General features: G+C 51.8%; 1 protein-coding gene and 1 long non-coding RNA gene across 3 annotated transcripts; one reads left to right on the top strand and one right to left on the bottom strand.

The window, feature by feature from the left end:
* Nucleotides 1-4,694: 4,694 nt before the first annotated feature.
* Nucleotides 4,695-11,385, bottom strand: LOC107544412 (uncharacterized). 2 transcript variants are annotated; one of them, XR_001603903.2, is made up of 5 exons: nucleotides 9,632-11,385; nucleotides 8,860-8,963; nucleotides 8,207-8,278; nucleotides 7,338-7,504; nucleotides 4,695-6,022 (listed from the first exon to the last, which is right to left on the bottom strand). It is a non-coding gene; the product is annotated as an uncharacterized LOC107544412 (long non-coding RNA). The 2 variants fall into 2 exon arrangements; XR_001603902.2 differs by lacking the exon at nucleotides 9,632-11,385 and having other exon boundaries at nucleotides 8,860-9,624.
* A 317-nt stretch (nucleotides 11,386-11,702) lies between these two features.
* On the top strand, nucleotides 11,703-16,873 carry TRIL (TLR4 interactor with leucine rich repeats). The gene has a single exon (XM_087821235.1). The coding sequence runs from the start codon at nucleotides 12,137-12,139 to the stop codon at nucleotides 14,564-14,566; it is 2,430 nt and encodes an 809-aa protein (XP_087677361.1). The 5' UTR covers nucleotides 11,703-12,136; the 3' UTR covers nucleotides 14,567-16,873.
* Nucleotides 16,874-18,408: the final 1,535 nt, after the last annotated feature.

The following is an 18,408-nucleotide window of genomic DNA, read 5'->3' as shown; positions in this document are numbered from 1 at the left end:
CCGTCCAATTGATTATCGAGACCCTCATCCGAGGGTGCCCTATGGGAAGCGTTCACGCAGGACAGTGCCCATACGAACAGATCCATCTGCAAACCTTTTCTTCAGACTTCTTTGTCACCAATATGCGGGCCAAACCACTAGTTACCCATGACTTTTTTTCTTTATTGTTGAAAGTATTACACATGTCCCCTTCCCCCCCCGCGTTGGTCCCCACCACCCCACATCTGCCCCAGCCTCAGGCCTTCCCCACACACATTGTCTGTGTCCATGGGTTCTGCATTTACACAGGTAAGTTCTTTGACTCCCCTGCCTCTGGCCATCTCTCCATCTAGACAAAGTGGACAAGAGCTCAGTGTTGAGCCTTGAGAGAACTTCCCTTACCACATTCCTGATGTTTTAGCGGCCCATATCCACCCGGTGTCTTCCAATGGTAAGGGACCATCTGTGAACCTGGCCCAAATGTTTATTTCCTCTGTCAACTGTCAGTCCCCAAAGGACAGAGGTGTGGGTTGAGGTGGAATTAAATTGCAGCCAGAGGAGGTGCTGTGGGAGTCCAAGCTACACGCTCATGATTACTTGTATATTCAGGGCCTGCTCAAGCCTCCTCTGGTATACACTGTTTACTCTGGATGATAGATTGCCGCTGTGCATGTCCAACCCGTATTAGTCATCTACTGCTGTGTAACAAATTATCCAACAAGCCTTTATTATCTCACATGGTTTCTGAGCGTCAGGAATCTGAGAACAGCTTAGCTGGAAGGATCTGGCTCAGGGTCTCTCACAAGGCTGCAGTCCAGCTGTCAGCCAGTGCTTTACTCACCCCCGGGCTTAACTAGATGTAGACCAGCGGGCCTCAAATGGGGGCAATTTGTTCCCGGCAAGGATGTTTGACAATGTCTGTAGAGATGTCTGGTTGTCACAACTGGGGGTAGTGCTGCTACTGGAATCTAGTGAGTAGAAGAGAGGGATGCTGATAAACATCCTACAGTTGTTGGGATAGCCTCCCACATCGAAGAATTATTTGTCCCCAAAATGTCAACAGTGCCAAGGTTGAGAAATCCTGCTAGTGAGCCTCCCTTTGCTCTGGTTCCCACACAAAACCAGCAGCTTCGGGGATTACTCAGAACAGTGCTATGAAAAACACACTCAAAAAAACCTGTTATCCCCCAAATCAAAAGAGGTCGAAACCATTGTAGCTCTTTCTTAGTGGGAACTGGGATCAAGTGCAGTAATTTCCTTTCATTTTCAAGGGGAAACGGCAATATTTTCCCAGACCACTGGACCCCTAGAATCTTCGCTGAGGTAATTGGCCTTTGATTTTTCTCGGGGTTTCTCTCCCACCCTCTGGCATACATATGTCTTATTAAGGCATCTAGGCCATTTCCTGCTCACCGTGTCAATAAAGTAACGTATCGGCATGATATTCTGAGGAATATCGAGATGATCAAGCCCATGCAGACGAGACCTTGTCAGAGAGCAGAAGAGTCAACATAGGCCTGGGGTTACGACAGGGAGGGTGTTGTGCGATCCTGGTAGTTGAAAGCACGCTCCATCTGGCGAGCGTCCCTAATTTAGTATTGAAGGGGGAAAAGCATCTGCCAGATCAATAGCTGCATACAAAGTGCCAGGAGCTCTCTTGTATCATCCACTAAAGAGACTACATCTGGTCCAATACCTGAATAATTTTACAAGCATCCACAGTCATTCCCCAATAACTATCCTACTTGTGCACATGCCAAACAGATGAGCTAAATGCAGATACGGTCGAATAACCCGAGTGCTTCAAGAGTTAGATGGAAATAAGAATCTCTGTAGTTCCCCCAGGGGTAGGGCATTACTTTCAGTTTACTCTCCTATAGGAAGAGGAGATCTCAGGACATTTCCATGTGGCCCTACACGGGCTAGGGAACCAATATGGGGGTTCCTATAGTTGCTGAGGATGACCGATGACAAGTCCATTCAGGAATGGGAAAATGCACACAGTGTGGCTGAGTGGACCCATTGGGACCCTGTGAGACAGCCACAAGCTAAATTTCATTTATCACCTGATTTCCACAAACGACACCCCTCCCCCACTCCAGGAGTCCAGAGGCTATTTGGGACTTTGGAGATTAGCACTGACTCAGAATCAATGTCCAGAAATCTCTAGAAGACCTAGTCCCCTTTCCTCTGTGCACAGTCGCCCTGGTGAATGGCTGCAGGTCTTCTGGAGAAGACTTGAAGATTTATGCTGGACATGTATGGCAATGTTGTATGGTCCTTCATCTAGGGAGGTCTCAGAACTCAGCATGCATCCGTTCAGCTGAAGTGCTGGCTAAAACGAAGACCGTCCGTGTCAGTAAGGCTGGGGAGGGCCTGAAAACTTGCATCTCTAAGGAACTCCCAGGTGCTGCTGCTGCTAGTCCTTGGACACAGTTTGAGAATCTGACCTGAAGATTTCTGCCTTTGAACAGATTCAAGTCCGAGGCTTGGGTAACAGCCTGTCACCTTCCATTAAACAACTCAGGTTTTCTGGCCACTGGACCTAGGGATTTTCCAGTTACATGAGTCAACTAATTCTTAGTGGACTGTCCATCTCTTTTGGTGTTAGGGCCACCATGAGCCATGAGCCAACATTTAAGATCCTGTGTGCTAAAGTATCCTGCCTGCTGCTCCAGGCGCTCTGCCCATTGCAGTCACGGCATCCCTCGTGCTCCTGGCTGTGAAGGCCTTGGCTTTGCCTCTCTGGGAGCCTGTCATTCGCTGAAATCCAGAAGTCGATGTTCATGAAGGTGTCTTCTTTCATCAATGGGTCCCTTAAGAAACCCGAACAAGAGACTTAGCTTAAAACATCTGTCAAGCCTGGAGGAGACTGACCACAACAATATCAATCAAGAAAGACGTTTCCATGTTTCTTACTACTCTGTCTCCCTACGTCCCCATTCTGGGGGGACAGAATCTGTTGGTGGCAGAGAGAGAAGCTGACCTGAACCTCACCCCTACTGTATCCCCACTTGCTTACGGGACAAGAAGGAGGTTCATCTGCAGAGCAATGTTTTGGTTACTCCATGAATGTTAATTACTAAAATAAGGGTGTGTTTTGTGATTTGAAGTGACTGGAGCTCCACCTACATTAGTTAAGGGTGACCAGAGAGCTCGGGAGTCTGCCTGAGTTCCCATCCAGGTGATGGAAAAGAAACCTCCCGTGGAGTGGATTCTGAAAAATACTGGGGAGTACAAAGCAGGTTGCTTTGTCACTGAACTGCTTGTTCAAGGCACCGGCTATCGTGGCAACTGATGTGGAAACATATGGAAATGGTCACATCTCCCTAGAGAAGGCGAGACAAGGTGCTCCTAGGCACAGCCCCAGCTCCCCAGGCCCCCAAAGGACCACAGAGGCAGTGGGTGCGGATGGTACTATCCTGAGCGACGAGGATCCCGCCGCGGCCTAGAAGCTCGCTCATGGGCGCTTACACCCTCTGGCTCTCTGCCCCCTAGGTTGTTCCAGAGACTCTGCTAACGTGCCTATTACCCTCAGAGGGTGCAAAACAAGCCCAGAGTGCTTCTGAGTGTCAACCAGGGGGCTGGGTGAAATGAAAGGCAGGTTCACGGAGTATCCTTCCGAAGGCTTAGGCTTTAGATTTGCCCGAGGTTCATTCTTTAGGTCCAAATATCTTTAAGTGGTTATAACCACTTTTTTTTCCAACCTACAACGTATGATAGCCCACAGTAAAAAACGATGCTAAAATCATTCACATTTGGGACAGATCAGTTGTGTTTTGGAAATTCAGCGGGAACACACAGGAGGCTGGAGGGCTGTCCTTACATATTTATTAGCACTTGACCAACAGACACGTTTGTGCTGCCTCCAGCGAGAGCCAGCGCTGTGGCTGGGACCTTTGATCTTGAGTCCCACTCCAGCATGTGGCACTACTAAGCGTAATCAAAGTGCAAACCTTTATAGAAAATTAGAGAGACTCTGAAAAGGGGACGGAGGCTTCCTTCCTCTAATTTCCTTTCCTGCCAGGTTCCCGGTCTTAAGTGGAAAACATTTGGACTTTTGATGAAATCTGCTAACACTTTGAGGGGATTTACACTGTATACAGTCAATTATTGGACTGTCCAAGATTATTTCCATTAGTGTGACTGACAGACTGTTTCTTGCCAGGGCATAGCCACAGTTCCCAGTGGCATGGGTATGAAATTGCCACCCTGTTCAGTGACATTAGACAAAGGAGACATCTCAGCTCGGGGGGAGCAGTGACAGGGTAAGGGGGTGAGGGGGGTGACACACATACATCCAGGTTTTGATAATAATTTATTAAAAATTTACAGGATGAGTTGTTAATCCTTAAAGCCTATACTCATCAAAAGAGGTGCCCTCTCCAAATATTTCCAAACCATTAATTATAACTCAGATCAAGTTGTGAGAAAACTAGTAATTTTTTAAGATTAAATTCCTTTCAGATGTAACTGTCAGCCCACCTAAGAGAGTGGGAGAGAATTTCTGAATTAGAAATTGAAAGTGAAACTCCTGTTTTTTTCCAGGTTGATCATGGTCACCTGCCCACCAAGGTTGTTGTTGAGTTTGAGCAACTGGGATGCACCTGGGTCCAGAGAAAGGCCCCAGGTAAGTGTGTAATTTGGGAGAGCTTGGTCCCAGGAAGGCTTTGTGTGTTGTATCTCATGGTTACTGCTGATTGTACCCCAGCAAATTGTCTTTAATACTGTAGTTATTAAGAAAATAAAAAAGCCCTGGCCGGTGTGGCTCCGTTGGTGGGAGTCATCCCATGCGCCGAAAGGTTGCTGGTTAGATTCTGGTCAGGGCACATGCCTGGGTTTCCGTCTTGATCCCCGGGTCGGGGGCTGTAGGAGGCAGGTGACTGATGTTCCACTTTCACATCGATGTTTCTCTCTCTCCCTTCCTCTCTCTCTAAAAATCAATAATAATAATAAAAATATTTAAAAAGAAAAAGACATCTGAAGGACCACTGGAAAAGTTTAATCCAGCGCAGGGAAGTCCACACCTGGGCTGGTCGTTCACGGTCTCCTCCGACAGTGCCAAACCTGCCTGGCCAGTGTTCTCACTGTACTAGCTGTTGAATATTTTCAACATCACCCTGAATTGGTCTCATTAGTTGTATACACAGGCGAGCATCCATAGGGAGTCTAGCAAAGTCCAACTATAAATACCTGGGGTCAGGAGCCAACTGTTTAGAGTGTGGTCCACACTCAGTCACTGTAGTGGCGGATCACTCCAGAAGGCAGCTGACGTCTCTAGTTCTTAGCATCTTCTCCCAACTGGAAATACGACTAATCCTCACCTGGCTGCCTCATGAGACTTGTGTTGAGGTTCAAACCAGGCAGTAGATAGAAAAGCATTGGTTTATAAATTTGTTAACTAATTTCAAAGAAATACATAGTAATCATGCATCCTTTAGAAATGCCAAAAAGCAGAGTATAAATAACTATTCACTTTCTCACCACACAAGGACAACTGTTAACATTTTTCAAATTTTCCTTCCAGCTTTCTATAAAAACTCTGACAATCCAACAACAGCTGCTGAGCGCAACAAAAATGGAATAAGCCCACTGCTGTCCTTCCTGCCGGGTGGGGACACAAACGGCTAAAGAAATGCTATGATCGTAATAGGAAGAAATCCAAATAAAAGTGGGAAGCTGTACCGTAAAATACAACGGCAGGTCTGACTCCCAAAGATGACAGATATTTTTAAATATTTATTCAGAAATAAGAGACACTTTTATATCCAAAGGCTTTTCCTTGGACACTGACTCAATTCTCTTCTAAGGGAAGCTGTCATTGTATTGCTGCCGTAAAATTCCAGTTACACCAAAACAAACTCGATGCCGTGACCAGATTGGCCTTATTTCCTGAGCGTTATGCTCAGTCAACAACTGCGTTTCCTGTGCTCTCCTGCCAGACGCGCCGACAACTCACTGTCGCTCCGGCGGCCACGCCATCTGTTTATACATATTGGTTTCAAATCGTCAGGCATCTTCGAACGGATGGGTAGGGACCTTCCTGGGACAGAAAACCCAGTGTGTTAGAAGCACTTAAGCACATACAGGGTTATGTGGGCTGATGCTTTCCACAAAGGTTTTAATTCTTTATTATTTTCTTCTCAAAAGAGAACTGCTGCTGTTACAGGAAATGGTGCTCATCGCACGTATCCGGGAAGGCACTGTCCTCCTAGCTGACCGTTTCAGGAACATTTAACCCCCAGCCTTGCCCTGCCTCCTCTCAGTCCTCTGCCTACCCCTGGGCTCCCCCAAAAGGCGACACTTCCCGTCTGCATAAGCCCTTATAGACCTGCGAATGTGCTAAATAGAGGGTCGCAGGCCCTACTTGGGGTTCTGATCAGGTTCTCTGGGGGTGGGCCTAGGGTCCTGTATTTCTAATAAGCTCTTCAGTTTCCTCCTCTGTAAAATGGGGGTAACAATGGTTCCCACCCCACAGGGAGCTGTGGAAATGAATGAATTATTTTACAGAGAGCGCTTCAACCACTGCCGGGCGCCCAGCTCTACACGAGGGACCATCATTGCCTTTGCTATTCTAACACGGCCAGCCAATCGCAAACAGGTGTTTTGGAAATACTGCCTATTAGTTTTCTTAAAGTTCCGTGTGCATAAAAATCATCTGGGGGTTTCCAGACGCAGGTGCCTGGAGCTTCACCCCTTCCCCGAGATTCTGATCTAGTAAGGTGGACACCTGCCTGGGGATCTGCATCCCCGTGTTTCCTTAAAGGGGGAAATGGAGCACCAGCGGGTGGACTGCAAACCAGGGGTTTTCCTTTTCCCATTCCTAATCCCCAAGGCCAAGAAACTGGCCTCAGACTGGGGCAAAGACAAAGCCCATTCAGACAGAGGGAGTTGTGGGAGCTGTTTGATAACACGGTGAAGGACGACTGGGGACTCTCGGTTCCCACTTCATCTGCGGAGGGCCCACACTGCCTGTCTGGGGCTGGCTCGCGTGGGGTGAGGAAACAGATGCTGCTTCTGCAGGCTGCCCTGAGTGAGCCCCGGAAAGCTGCTCTAGCCCGGCTTGGCAGGCCCACCTCTCCCGGCAGTGGGGCCTGACCAGAGCTCTCCTCCCCTAACCTGTCCTGCACCAGGCCAGCCTGGGCCTACTCAGGCCAGCTCCAGGAACTTCTGAAGACCTGGCCTGGAATCCGTTGCTTCTGCAGCTGCAGTTCACAGAGACCCCAGGCTGCCTGGAAGAAAGCAGTGCACATCCCTGGCAAGCCCACGAAGCTCCCATGCCCAGGCAGGAACGCCGGAGAACCCTTACACCACATGCCTGTGCCACGGAGCCAGCCCCAACTCGCTTGTGCTCTGACCTCTCAAACTTGAGATTTAAAGGGCGAGTGCTCCAAAAGTGAGACGACAAGGCTCGAGCTTCTCTAATGAACAGCATTCCTTCCCCGACGTCCACTGGTGATTATGCAAATTATATATTTAAACGTAATCAATCCTTCAACCTCCTGGAACCTGATCAAGCCTGGATCTGTCCATAAACAAAGACATTACGTAGTTAGCAGATAGGCATTTAAATGGAGACAACCGCGTCCTTGCTTTTAGTAAACATTATTGCTTTTTATAGAAAATTAGATATAGGCTATGTTATAATAAGGTGGAATTAACATTTAAAAAAATGCTTTCCTTCAAACTCCTGTAATTTTTCTCCTGTCCTTTCTAAATCCAAGTCCATGTACTTTCTCCTCCTAAAATGTTCTCTCTGGGCAGGCCTGTCTCGAATACTTGAGAAGCCGGGGTGAGAGAAGACCCCTGGCCTGAGACGCCCTCTTTCAGCACCGACTCCAGCGTCACCAGTGGAAATCCCAGCTCACTCCTCCAGATTCTTTTTGCATAGCTGCCCGTTGGCCTTCTCTTGGTCTGAGGGGCAAATCCACTCCTGGCATGACGGGCCCCCAGGAGAACAGATGGGCAAAAGGCCTGCAGAGTTAGGCAGTAGAGTCGGGAATTCCAGGGTCCCAGGAGCCCTGAGCAAGAGTGGGGGAGTGGGCTCTGGGTGAGCACATCCCTTTGGAAGCCCCAAATCCTGGCCTTATGGGGAGGAACACAACCGGAGGAGGACTGGAACGCGGCCCTCTGAAGTACAGGGCTCAGGACAGGAACCCAGGCTGCCCTATTCTGAGAGCAGTGCAGTGTGTATATTTATCTCTACAAAATATATAGTATATTTTACCTACGTGAATCCCTTGGTCTGGATGTTCTATCAACACGATCTGCGCTAACCACTGTCACAGATTCCAAGGTTCTAGAAGGCAAGAACCAGACAGAGAACACTTTCTTTGTGTAGCACCTAGTTTATTTAGGCAGAGATACCTCTTGATGTTATGGTATAAGGACGATTATGTAAACTGCCTGCTGAAATCCTCAAAAGGGAATAGGGAATATTTATTTGGAAGTCATAGGATAAGCAAGGGTTGTGTGGCACTGTCAAAAAACACAGATGTAAAAAAAAAATTAAAAAAAATGTCTCACTAACAGATTCAGACAGAGTTTTGAAGGTTCCTAAATCAGTCTCCTGCCCATGGCCCAGGGCTTGCCCTCCTGAGAGCCCAGCTCTCCCGCATCTAGGTAACACTCAGCCCTTCCTGCCCCGCGCCCGCCCCAAGCCTTCCCCCAGCTCTCAGGCCACGGTCACCTCCCCAGGGCTCCCACAGCTCCAGCCCACAGCTCTGACCACCCGGCTGCAACTGCTCCTTGCCCATGAGCCTCTCCACTGAGCTGGCGCGCCCTGAGGTCTGTGCTGTACGTATCAGCCACAGCATTCCCACGGCTCGTCCTGGGACTTGGCACATGCTAAATCTCACTACAGGCCTCTTGCCTGCTCACCAGCAGCAGTAAGGATTCAGAGCCAATGCAGTTTTGGAGTGTTTGCTCTTCATTACCAGGGACTCCAAGTGCCGCCAGATTCAAGCAAAATACCACTTTAACTCCTGGAAGGAAAAGATGAAAGTAAACCGAACACCTGAATGTGCGGTGTTACAAACATGGAGAGCATTGGGGGCACATATGAATGTCACATATGTGCCACTCTGAAGTGTTTAAATGTCACTCATTTGTAAAGTTGACCTAGGGTTACATGCCTTTAAAAGGGACGCATTTGTTAAAAAGACAGTTTTCACACTTTTCCAGAAAAACTTTATATACACACACAAGTGTGTTATCATTTTATCTGGAGATCTCAAAAGCTGACTCTTACAGAAATCGGGTTGAGGGTGTGAGGGACACCTATCAGGAACTGACTGTACTTATGTGAAAGATGGCACTCTGTATCTATTTTAAGCAAGTTTAATTACATGCACTGTATCTATTTTAAGCAAGGTTGATTACATGCTCGGGGCGGATTACTTCAAGGAAAGGAATGTTATGGAAAAGCAAGTGTCTTTTGACGTGAATCCCCGTGTGTCATTACTACCTGCAGTCCAGGACTACTGGTAGAATATTAAACACTGGGCAATAACAGCAAAGACAGCCAAAATATTCAAAGATACTGAATGTCTGCAGGAGTCTGATAACTTTCTGAATCTTTCTTAGAAACCTCCATAAAGGAAAGACAGCCCCAGGGGGGGAGGTGATTGGTCCAAATGACAGTGACCCTCACGCTGGCTGCTGCCCTGACTTTCTCTGCAAGTTTTCTGCGAGGAGTCAGGAGGAGAGGAGGCCTCTGTCTGGTTCCTGCTTCTGCCGCTCCCACCTTCCACCTCTCTCAGCTTCCATTCTCTTTCCTGCTCGGAATGCTCTGTGTGAGTCCCAAGGCCGGGGCTCAAAGATGCTGCCACGGTTCCATCCCAGGCAGGTCCAGAGATTCGCTTTGAAAGCCAGCAGCTTGTCTGCATGTTCCTTCTGGAAAACTGGGGTAACCTCGGTTTCGAGCAAGGCCTGAAGGTCCTCCTACCAGCTTCTGGGGCCCAATCAGGACAGCTTGTGCCACACCGTGCAAGCTCCTGTCTCACCCTTTAGGGCAGCCATCCCTTCGTAAAGAGGATGGGAGTCAGGAGCTAAAAGGGTTTCAGAAAATTCTCACAATGAGAACGAAAAACCAGACTAGCTGGGTAACTTCATCTTTTATCTTAATGACATACTTGGTTCTCCAAGTTCAACCTTTATCTGAAAACTCAAAGCAAACCACAAGCACGCTTGGCCTGCTCATTCGGAGTGCCAAGTGGACCTTTCACTGCCTACCTTCAGTTCTGCAACACCCATCACCCTGGAGCTGGGGCCTCGGGCCCTGCTCACCTGTGAGTCTTCACCGACCATGCTGCCGTGGATCTGTCTCATCTTTGCTTAAATTCAGAACCTGTCTCTATCACTTACCTATATGAGTTGGTAAATGAGGCAATTAATCACTGCCAAAGGCTGGGATGATTAAAACTCACCTGCATCTCAGCAGCTTTCTCTCGGATTCCCTGATATTATCATCGAGCCTCTCCATGCCTTGCGCTTCCCACTAGACTGTCAGCCTTTTGAGGGGAAGACATGTCTCTTTCTTTTGATTATCCACAGAGTATCATTTAAAGTTACATTTTCTGAACACTTTGGGGGGGGGGTAGGGAGAAGGGGCCTTTATTTTTAGCAAGATAGTTTGCATGAACAAATAGTAATTAACAGCTCTGCCTCGCCCATTCCCATTCTCAGCAGGGCCCTGAAAGGAGCCACTGATAAATGCTCCAGGCTCCATCCATAACAAATGATAAGACTTCCCCAACTGAGCCAGGCCTGGGAACCCTGGGGCCTAAAGACTGAAGATGCTGGAAGCCCAGGCCCGGAGCAAGGGGGGCCCCTCAAGGTAAGCAGTGAGTTACCCAAGGATCTGGGAAGGTATACATCTGGTTACTGTGTAGCTGTTACCTGCGCATGTAGCAGGTACCTGGGAAGCTTATTATATAGAGGCTCGCGTGCAGAGCCTCCCTAGGGAGGGAAGCTGATGGGACTAAACCACCAAGGTCTGACAGACACTTCCCTGGTGCCAGAGCCAGTTCTGAGCTCTCTCCTGGCTCCTGCAGGGCCTTTGGTTCAGACCCCAGCGGGGGCGGTGCCTCTCCCCGCGGCCAGCGGGGCGGCGGCTGCAATGGGTTGACCCAGCCTGCGCCGACCGTGGCCCGCCGACGGCTCCTGGCAGACAACCTCGTGCTCCCCAAAACTTCTGCAGGGTGCTGGCGGCCTCCGCGCTGCCCCAGCTTCCCGAAGGGTGGCACCTGGAAGAGCAAGCGACTTAAAAACCTGTAAGACAAGCCGCGCTCCCGCTGCGCAGAAGCGACTGGTGTCTTCGTCTAAAATAAAAAGGTCTCTGTCTGCAAATCCCGTTTGCTCGACCGGTAATCCACCCCCGCCCCCAGCCCGGCGCGTCCGCCGCGTACAGCTGTTTTTAATCCCCGCGTTTCTCACTTGGCGTCCCGGGCTCCTCCGGCTGACCAGACGCGGAGCCACTTAGCGTTTCCCCCTCCCCCCGCCGGGGCCTGCGGTCCCTCCGCCGTCTCCTCTTTCCCCGCCTGCATCCCCTGGGGCAGAGTGTGGGAAGAACGAGTTTCCGCCCGGTTTGCTCGCCACTCGCCGACTTGGGTCCCTTCCGGACGCAGCCTGCGCACCCGGCTCCTCCCCCGGCCGTTCCACCGAGGCCGCGCTCCGGGGCCGGGACGCGGGGCCGAGCCGCCCGCCGGGGCGCAGCAGCCAAGCCGCGCCCCGAGCAGCTCTTGGAAGGGCTCCCGCCTGCCTGCAGCTGGGGAATCCACTCGGCGGGGAGAATCCGTGCCAGGGAATCCAGCTCTCCGGACTCGAGCTGCAAACAAAAAGCTCAGTTCTTGCTCCCACCCCCCCACCCCCCTCCGCCCCAGGACGGGCGCCCGAAGAAACAGTTTTCTGCAGAGATGCAACAAGTAGCACCCGCAGCTCGCAGAGCGCCCTGCGCCGCCTGACTTGGCTGCGCGAAGCGAGTCTGCAGAGACCCAGGCCAGACACCGGACAAAGGGCGGAGGAGGGGCTGGACCGCGCAGCGGAGTCCCGAAAGAGGCCATTTAGTGACTCTGGCCAGGCCAAAGGGAATGCAGAGGAGACACAGAGCCGGCGGGCCAAGAGGACGATCCGGCAGCTGCGCGCAGGGCGGGCGGCGATGGAGGCTGCCCGCGCCGTGCGCTTCCTGCTCGTGGTGTGCGGCTGCCTGGCGCTCCCGCCCTGGGCCCAGCCCGTGTGCCCGGAGCGCTGCGACTGCCAGCACCCCCAGCACCTCCTGTGCACCAACAGGGGGCTCCGCGCCGTGCCCAAGACCAGCTCGCTGCCGAGCCCCCAGGACGTGCTCACCTACAGCCTGGGCGGCAACTTCATAACCAACATCACCGCTTTCGACTTCCACCGCCTGGGGCAGCTCAGACGGCTGGACCTGCAGTACAACCAGATACGCTCCCTGCACCCCAAGACGTTCGAAAAGCTCTCGCGGCTGGAGGAGCTCTACCTGGGGAACAACCTCCTGCAGGCGCTCGCCCCGGGCACGCTGGCCCCGCTGCGCAAGCTGCGCATCCTCTACGCCAACGGGAACGAGATCGGCCGCCTGAGCCGAGGCTCCTTCGAGGGCCTGGAGAGCCTGGTCAAGCTGCGGCTAGACGGGAACGCCCTGGGGGCGCTGCCGGACGCGGTCTTCGCCCCTTTGGGCAACTTGCTCTATCTTCATCTGGAGTCCAACCGGATCCGCTTTCTGGGCAAGAACGCCTTCGCCCAGCTGGGCAAGCTGCGCTTTCTCAACCTCTCTGCCAACGAGCTGCAGCCCTCCCTGCGCCACGCGGCCACCTTCGCCCCGCTGCGCGCCCTGTCCACGCTCATCCTGTCGGCCAACAGCTTGCAGCACCTGGGGCCGCGCGTCTTCCAGCACCTGCCGCGCCTCGGCCTGCTCTCGCTCAGGGGCAACCAGCTCACGGACCTCGCGCCCGAGGCCTTTTGGGGGTTGGAGGCCCTGCGGGAGCTGCGCCTGGAGGGCAATCGGCTGAGCCAGCTGCCCGTGGCGCTGCTGGAACCCCTGCGCAGCCTGGAAGCGCTGGACCTGAGCGGCAACGAGCTGTCCGCTCTGCACCCCGCTGTCTTTGGCCACCTGGGCCGGCTGCGCGAACTCAGCCTACGCGACAACGCGCTCAGCGCCCTCTCTGGGGACATCTTCGCCGCCAGCCCTGCCCTCTACCGGCTGGACCTAGACGGCAACGGCTGGACCTGCGACTGCCGTCTGCGGGGCCTGAAGCGCTGGATGGGCGACTGGCACTCTCAAGGCCGGCTTCTCACCGTCTTTGTGCAGTGTCGCCACCCCCCGGCCCTGCGGGGCAAGTACCTGGATTACCTGGACGACCAACAGCTGCAGAACGGGTCTTGCGCCGATCCCTCCCCCTCGGTTTCCCCGACCCACGACGGCGAGCGGCGGCCCTTACCCACAGCCACGAGGGGGGAGATGGCGCCCCCTGCAGGTGGCCTCGCGGAGGCGCCGCCGCCGCAACCGCAGCCGCAGCCCCGGGGGCGGTTACTGCCTGGGGCGCCCTGGGCGGGGGCCTCCAGGGAGCTCTTGGGCAACCGCAGCGCCCTGAGGCTGAGCCGATGGGGTCCAGGCCTCCAGCAGCCAGGGCCCTCCCCCGCTGCTGCGGCGGGCCCGGCGCCACACCCCCTGGACCTGCTGGAGAAGCCCAGGGGGGGGCGTCCGACGCCGGCCGGTCCTGCCCACGCGGAGCCCACCGCGCCCGCCTCCGCGCCGCCGCCCGCCGGCGACCTCTGGCAGCGCGCGGCGCAGCAGCTCCTGGCGGCGCAGCAGCAGGAGAGCGCCGCGGGGCCCGACGGCGGGGCGGGCCCGCCGCCGCTGGTGTCCGACCCCTGCGACTTCAACAAGCTCATCCTGTGCAACCTGACGGTGGAGGCCGTGGGCGCCGACAGCGCCTCGGTGCGCTGGGCGGTGCGCGAGCACCGCAGCCCCCGGCCGCTGGGCGGCGCGCGCTTCCGCCTGCTCTTCGACCGCTTCGGCCAGCAGCCCAAGTTCCACCGCTTCGTCTACCTGCCCGAGCGCAGCGACTCGGCCACGCTGCGCGAGCTGCGCGGGGACACCCCCTATCTGGTGTGTGTGGAGGGCGTGCTGGGGGGCCGGGTGTGCCCGGTGGCCCCCCGGGACCACTGCGCCGGGCTGGTCACCCTGCCGGAGCCCGGGAGCCGCGGCGGCGTGGACTACCAGCTGCTGACCTTGGCCCTGCTGGCCGTCAACGCGCTGCTGGTGCTGCTGGCCTTGGCGGCCTGGGCGTCGCGCTGGCTGCGGAGGAAGCTGCGGGCCAGGAGGAAGGGCGGCGCCCCGGTCCACGTCCGCCACATGTACTCCACCCGGCGGCCGCTGCGCTCCATGGGCACCGGCGTGTCCGCCGACTTCTCGGGGTTCCAGTCGCACCGGCCGCGCACCACCGTGTGCGCGCTGAGCGAGGCGGACCTCATCGAGTTCCCCTGCGACCGCTTCATGGACAGCGGGGGCAGCGGCGGGGCGGGCAGCCTGAGGCGGGAGGACCATCTCCTGCAGCGATTTGCAGACTAGGTCCGGGCCTGCGGGGGCGCGGAGACCACGCACTGACCTTGAGGAGCCAGCTGTCCGTGGGGCCCTTCAACCCACCTCAGGGGAAGCTCTCATTTTATCAGACCGTCTCCTTCTGCCCTTTTGCGCTTTTGGCCAGGGAGGCCAAAGGGGACAGCCGGCCAATTTGGCACCCCCCCCCCCCAATCCCAGCACTCACTGGTGAAGTAAATGGATGGTACTTGGTGGTCAAGGCCACGAGCAGGGGGACGCATGGATGGCGGGGTCCGGAGGTGGGAGGCCTCTACGCGGAGACCTTGGCGAAGCTCGGAGATTGCCTTTTGTGGCGTTGGAATCCAGTAGCCCGACCCTCTTGGGGGTGGAAATAGGGGGTTGTGCCCCCAACATGTCCAGAAAGAGATTTGGATACAAACTTTTTATTTGTTGAGTGTCAAAAAAAAAAAAAAAGTGTTTTGGTTCTATTTAAGGAAAAAGGAACTTATTACCATTACCAAGGAGGCTTGGCCAGGGCCTCCACCGGTCTGGAGGTTTCTGCCAAGAAGGGTGATGTAAGCAGGTGGTCAAGGTTAACACATTCACCGAGAAACCCTTTTATGGTGGTTAATAGAACATTCAGGATAACTTAACGTTTAAATGATTAGAGACGCTATTTTTTGTTCAACAATGTGAAGAGCTCTGACATTTAACAAACTGACAAACTCAAGGACTATTTTAGTTGAGCCGAGTGGTTCAGCAATTTTCTTTTTAACATTAACACCACAAGTATGTCTGCTGACCTTGAGGTTAACTAAGATTACACACCTTCTCTGGAGAAGGCTACGTGTGCAAGACTTCTCTGTCAGGGTTGCTCCTGTGGCTTTGTAATTTTTAAACCTATAGATGGAAAAGGAAATTTCAATGCCAGACTTGATCAAAGAATGTACGTAATGCGTGTTGACTGATGACCCGTAGGGAACCCCAGTGTTCTAGGTTGCTTAGCGCATCTCTGGCACTGTATCCAGCCAGGCTGGAATAAATGCAGTGTGCTACTTTGCATGTTTTTATCAGTGACACGCAGCTGACTGTGCCCTACTTGTCCAGAGTTGCACAGCGAAGTGATAAAGGTCATTTCCTAATAGGGGAGCAAAGGTGATTGTCAGTTAATAGTGTGTGTTTGGTCATATTACTGTCTCACTCCATATGAAATAGTAGAAGGGAAGAAATTATTGGAAAAAAATGTGAAAAAATGTCCATCGGTGGTTGTCTTTCTACTAAAACCAGAAGATTGTTATGAGTACTTAAACCTCACTGTGAAATAATTCTGTATTTTGCAAGTTAGTCCCTCCACTACCCTGTGTTTTACGGTGTTATTAAATCTTATCTTGTAGTTAATAATTGCAGTATTTCTTTTCCATGTTTTTGTGTTAAACTTAGGGTTAGGCTCCTTTATTTTGCTGTTGTTTTCAATTATTTGAGATACTTGCGTTTCCTGGTATTTATGAAGTACATGTTTATCACTAAATGTAGTGCCTTGGTTTACATTAATGATTTTGTATGTGGTCTAAAAGTGTGGTCACCAAGAGGGTGTACACAGTTGCATTTACTGTGGTTGTGGTTCACTGGCAGTGGGGTGTCGTGGAGGCCACTGCATTGGTGCTGAGGCTAACAGTGCATCTCCTGTGTAGGGCCTTAAGGCCCTGAGGGTCCTGATGACTCAGGGAATCTATCACAGTCCAGGGGTCCTTCACCCCCAGTCCACCCCTTTTATGTTTGGCCTCCATCGAGCCAGGCCTGCCCTTGTCCCCACAGCTGAGTGGAGAGCCAGGGATCTAAATGAACTGATCTTTGTTTATGTTCAGATGAATAAATGTCCAGACCACTTAAAGTACAGCTGCTTTCCTGGCAATCTTATCCGTGGTGGGGCCAAAACTTAATAAACCACAGGAAATAGACTGTCCTTCTTAGTTTGCTGCCAGAGCTCGTTTCAGATTCCAAGTTTGCTGGTACATGGGAGAGGTGTAGTTGTTTGCTCTTATTGGCAACCTTTGGGCTATTTTGCTCCTTTTCTGTTCCCAGCTTTTTTCATCCATCGAGCGATTGCATCTCTTAGCTGTTTCTCTTGCACAGCTGTGTAGTTTTGAGTCCCATTGAAAGTCTGGAAAAGACCTCTGGTTTTCCCACGACCCACCCTGTTAACTGCAGAGCATCCCTGAAAATGCCTAATGCCTGGATCTATGTAAAAACAGATTGACTGGAGAGTCTTTCAGTGGGAAATGAATAAATGCTATCCATTATTATGTTCAGTTATGTCAATAAATCCACTTACTGGTAGAGATGTTTTATTGTTGGAGTTTCCAGTATTTTATACACCTGCCTAATGCTACACTGCATTTTTCTATACCAGTTTCCATCAGTGACAATGAAATGTAAGCATGAATTCTTTCTCTCCTCTTTCAGTGTGTGGTTTTTTTATTATTATTCATTTCCATTTTCACAGTAGAGTACGGACCTTATTTTTAAGAAATGGTTGTGTGACTTGAGGCCCAAAGAAAGAATGAGGTGACTCTAAGAGCAGGTGGTCACCATGCTATGAAAATGCTATTGAGACACCAATGACAGCAAGGTGGTTGGGTCTCAGCAGGCATCAGCTGTTTAAAGGAAACTGAATTAAAAGTCAAGCCCTTTGACTCACATGGTCAATAACAGGAAAGAATTATCTTGAACTAGAGGTCATTTTTGCAGTTACAAAGTTTATGAAAAGATAAAATTCATAAAGAGAAAAGAATCAGTTTTATATGAGGTAAGGGTGTTCAGTTAAGGATTCACCGAAGCAGCCTGGAGTTTGGGGGGGCCCTCAGCTCGCCCAGTAAGATTATTGCTGTCATAGGCAGGTCATTCTGTGATCCTGCCGGATAAAAATCAGGGTGTGATCAGAACAGTCATTAATTTGCCGTGTGCTTGGTTTTCACCAGAAGTACAGCAATACGGGCAGCTACTGCGTTTTAAACCATTACCAAAACGGAATCCTACTCAGCCTCCTACCTTCCCCATCTCGGAGAATTACGGCATCACAAAAGCTCAGAAGGATGTGAAGGAAACGGTGGGGGCATCCGAGTCCCTGAGGCTGAGTCCGCTCCGTTCATGAGTCTCTTGGCGCCTGAGCTCCTGCGCCGGTTAAAGCGCGAGTCCCGAAGGCCTGGCTGCAGGCTGTTGTGACAGGTCAGAGAGTAAACGGGTTTTGAGACGTGCCGTTCGCAGTGCTCTCCTGTGCAGGGGACACGAGGTTGTATGGTGCACTGTAGAAACTTCATGGAAGAGACATCTGTGCTCAAGCCCTAACCCGTCAGCACCTTCGGGTCCTGAGATTACAGCCTCCCTCTCTGCTTCTGATTGATTGAGTCTCTTCTGAAATCTAGTGTGGAAGGATAGCTCTTGACATACTTTCTGATTATTTAACAAATGCGGATCTATTAGCATTTGAGCAAACTTTTCTGTGTTTAGTTAGCTCTTAGCATAAATTAATTCGTTCTTTAGATTGAAATGAAGGATTGTGTAGATGGTCTTGCTTGTATAGCCCTCCCCCCATTTCCATTAACTTAGTGATAGCATCTCCAAGTCTGCTTTTACCCTTAGTTTACTTAAAAGGATACTTTGCACGAACGGTTCTTTTTCCCCCTAGGGATTTCAAGTCACTTCATCTTTCTCAGTCAGGTGGCAAATAGTATTCTTTTCATTTTGCTTGGGAGACTGGACTGGTATTTGGAGATTATAGCTACATTAATTACTGAAATGGGCGGAAATGTAGCTTCCTGATTCCTGGTTGCTTTATCTTGGGGCAAAGTACCTGAATATTCCATTGCATGTGT

Source organism: Miniopterus natalensis, chromosome 10 (genome assembly GCF_054644295.1).
Source record: "Miniopterus natalensis isolate mMinNat1 chromosome 10, mMinNat1.hap1, whole genome shotgun sequence".
Taxonomy (NCBI): Eukaryota; Metazoa; Chordata; class Mammalia; order Chiroptera; family Miniopteridae; genus Miniopterus; species Miniopterus natalensis.
Note: the sequence above shows the minus strand (reverse complement) of the source record. Positions and strands in the feature narration are given on the sequence as shown.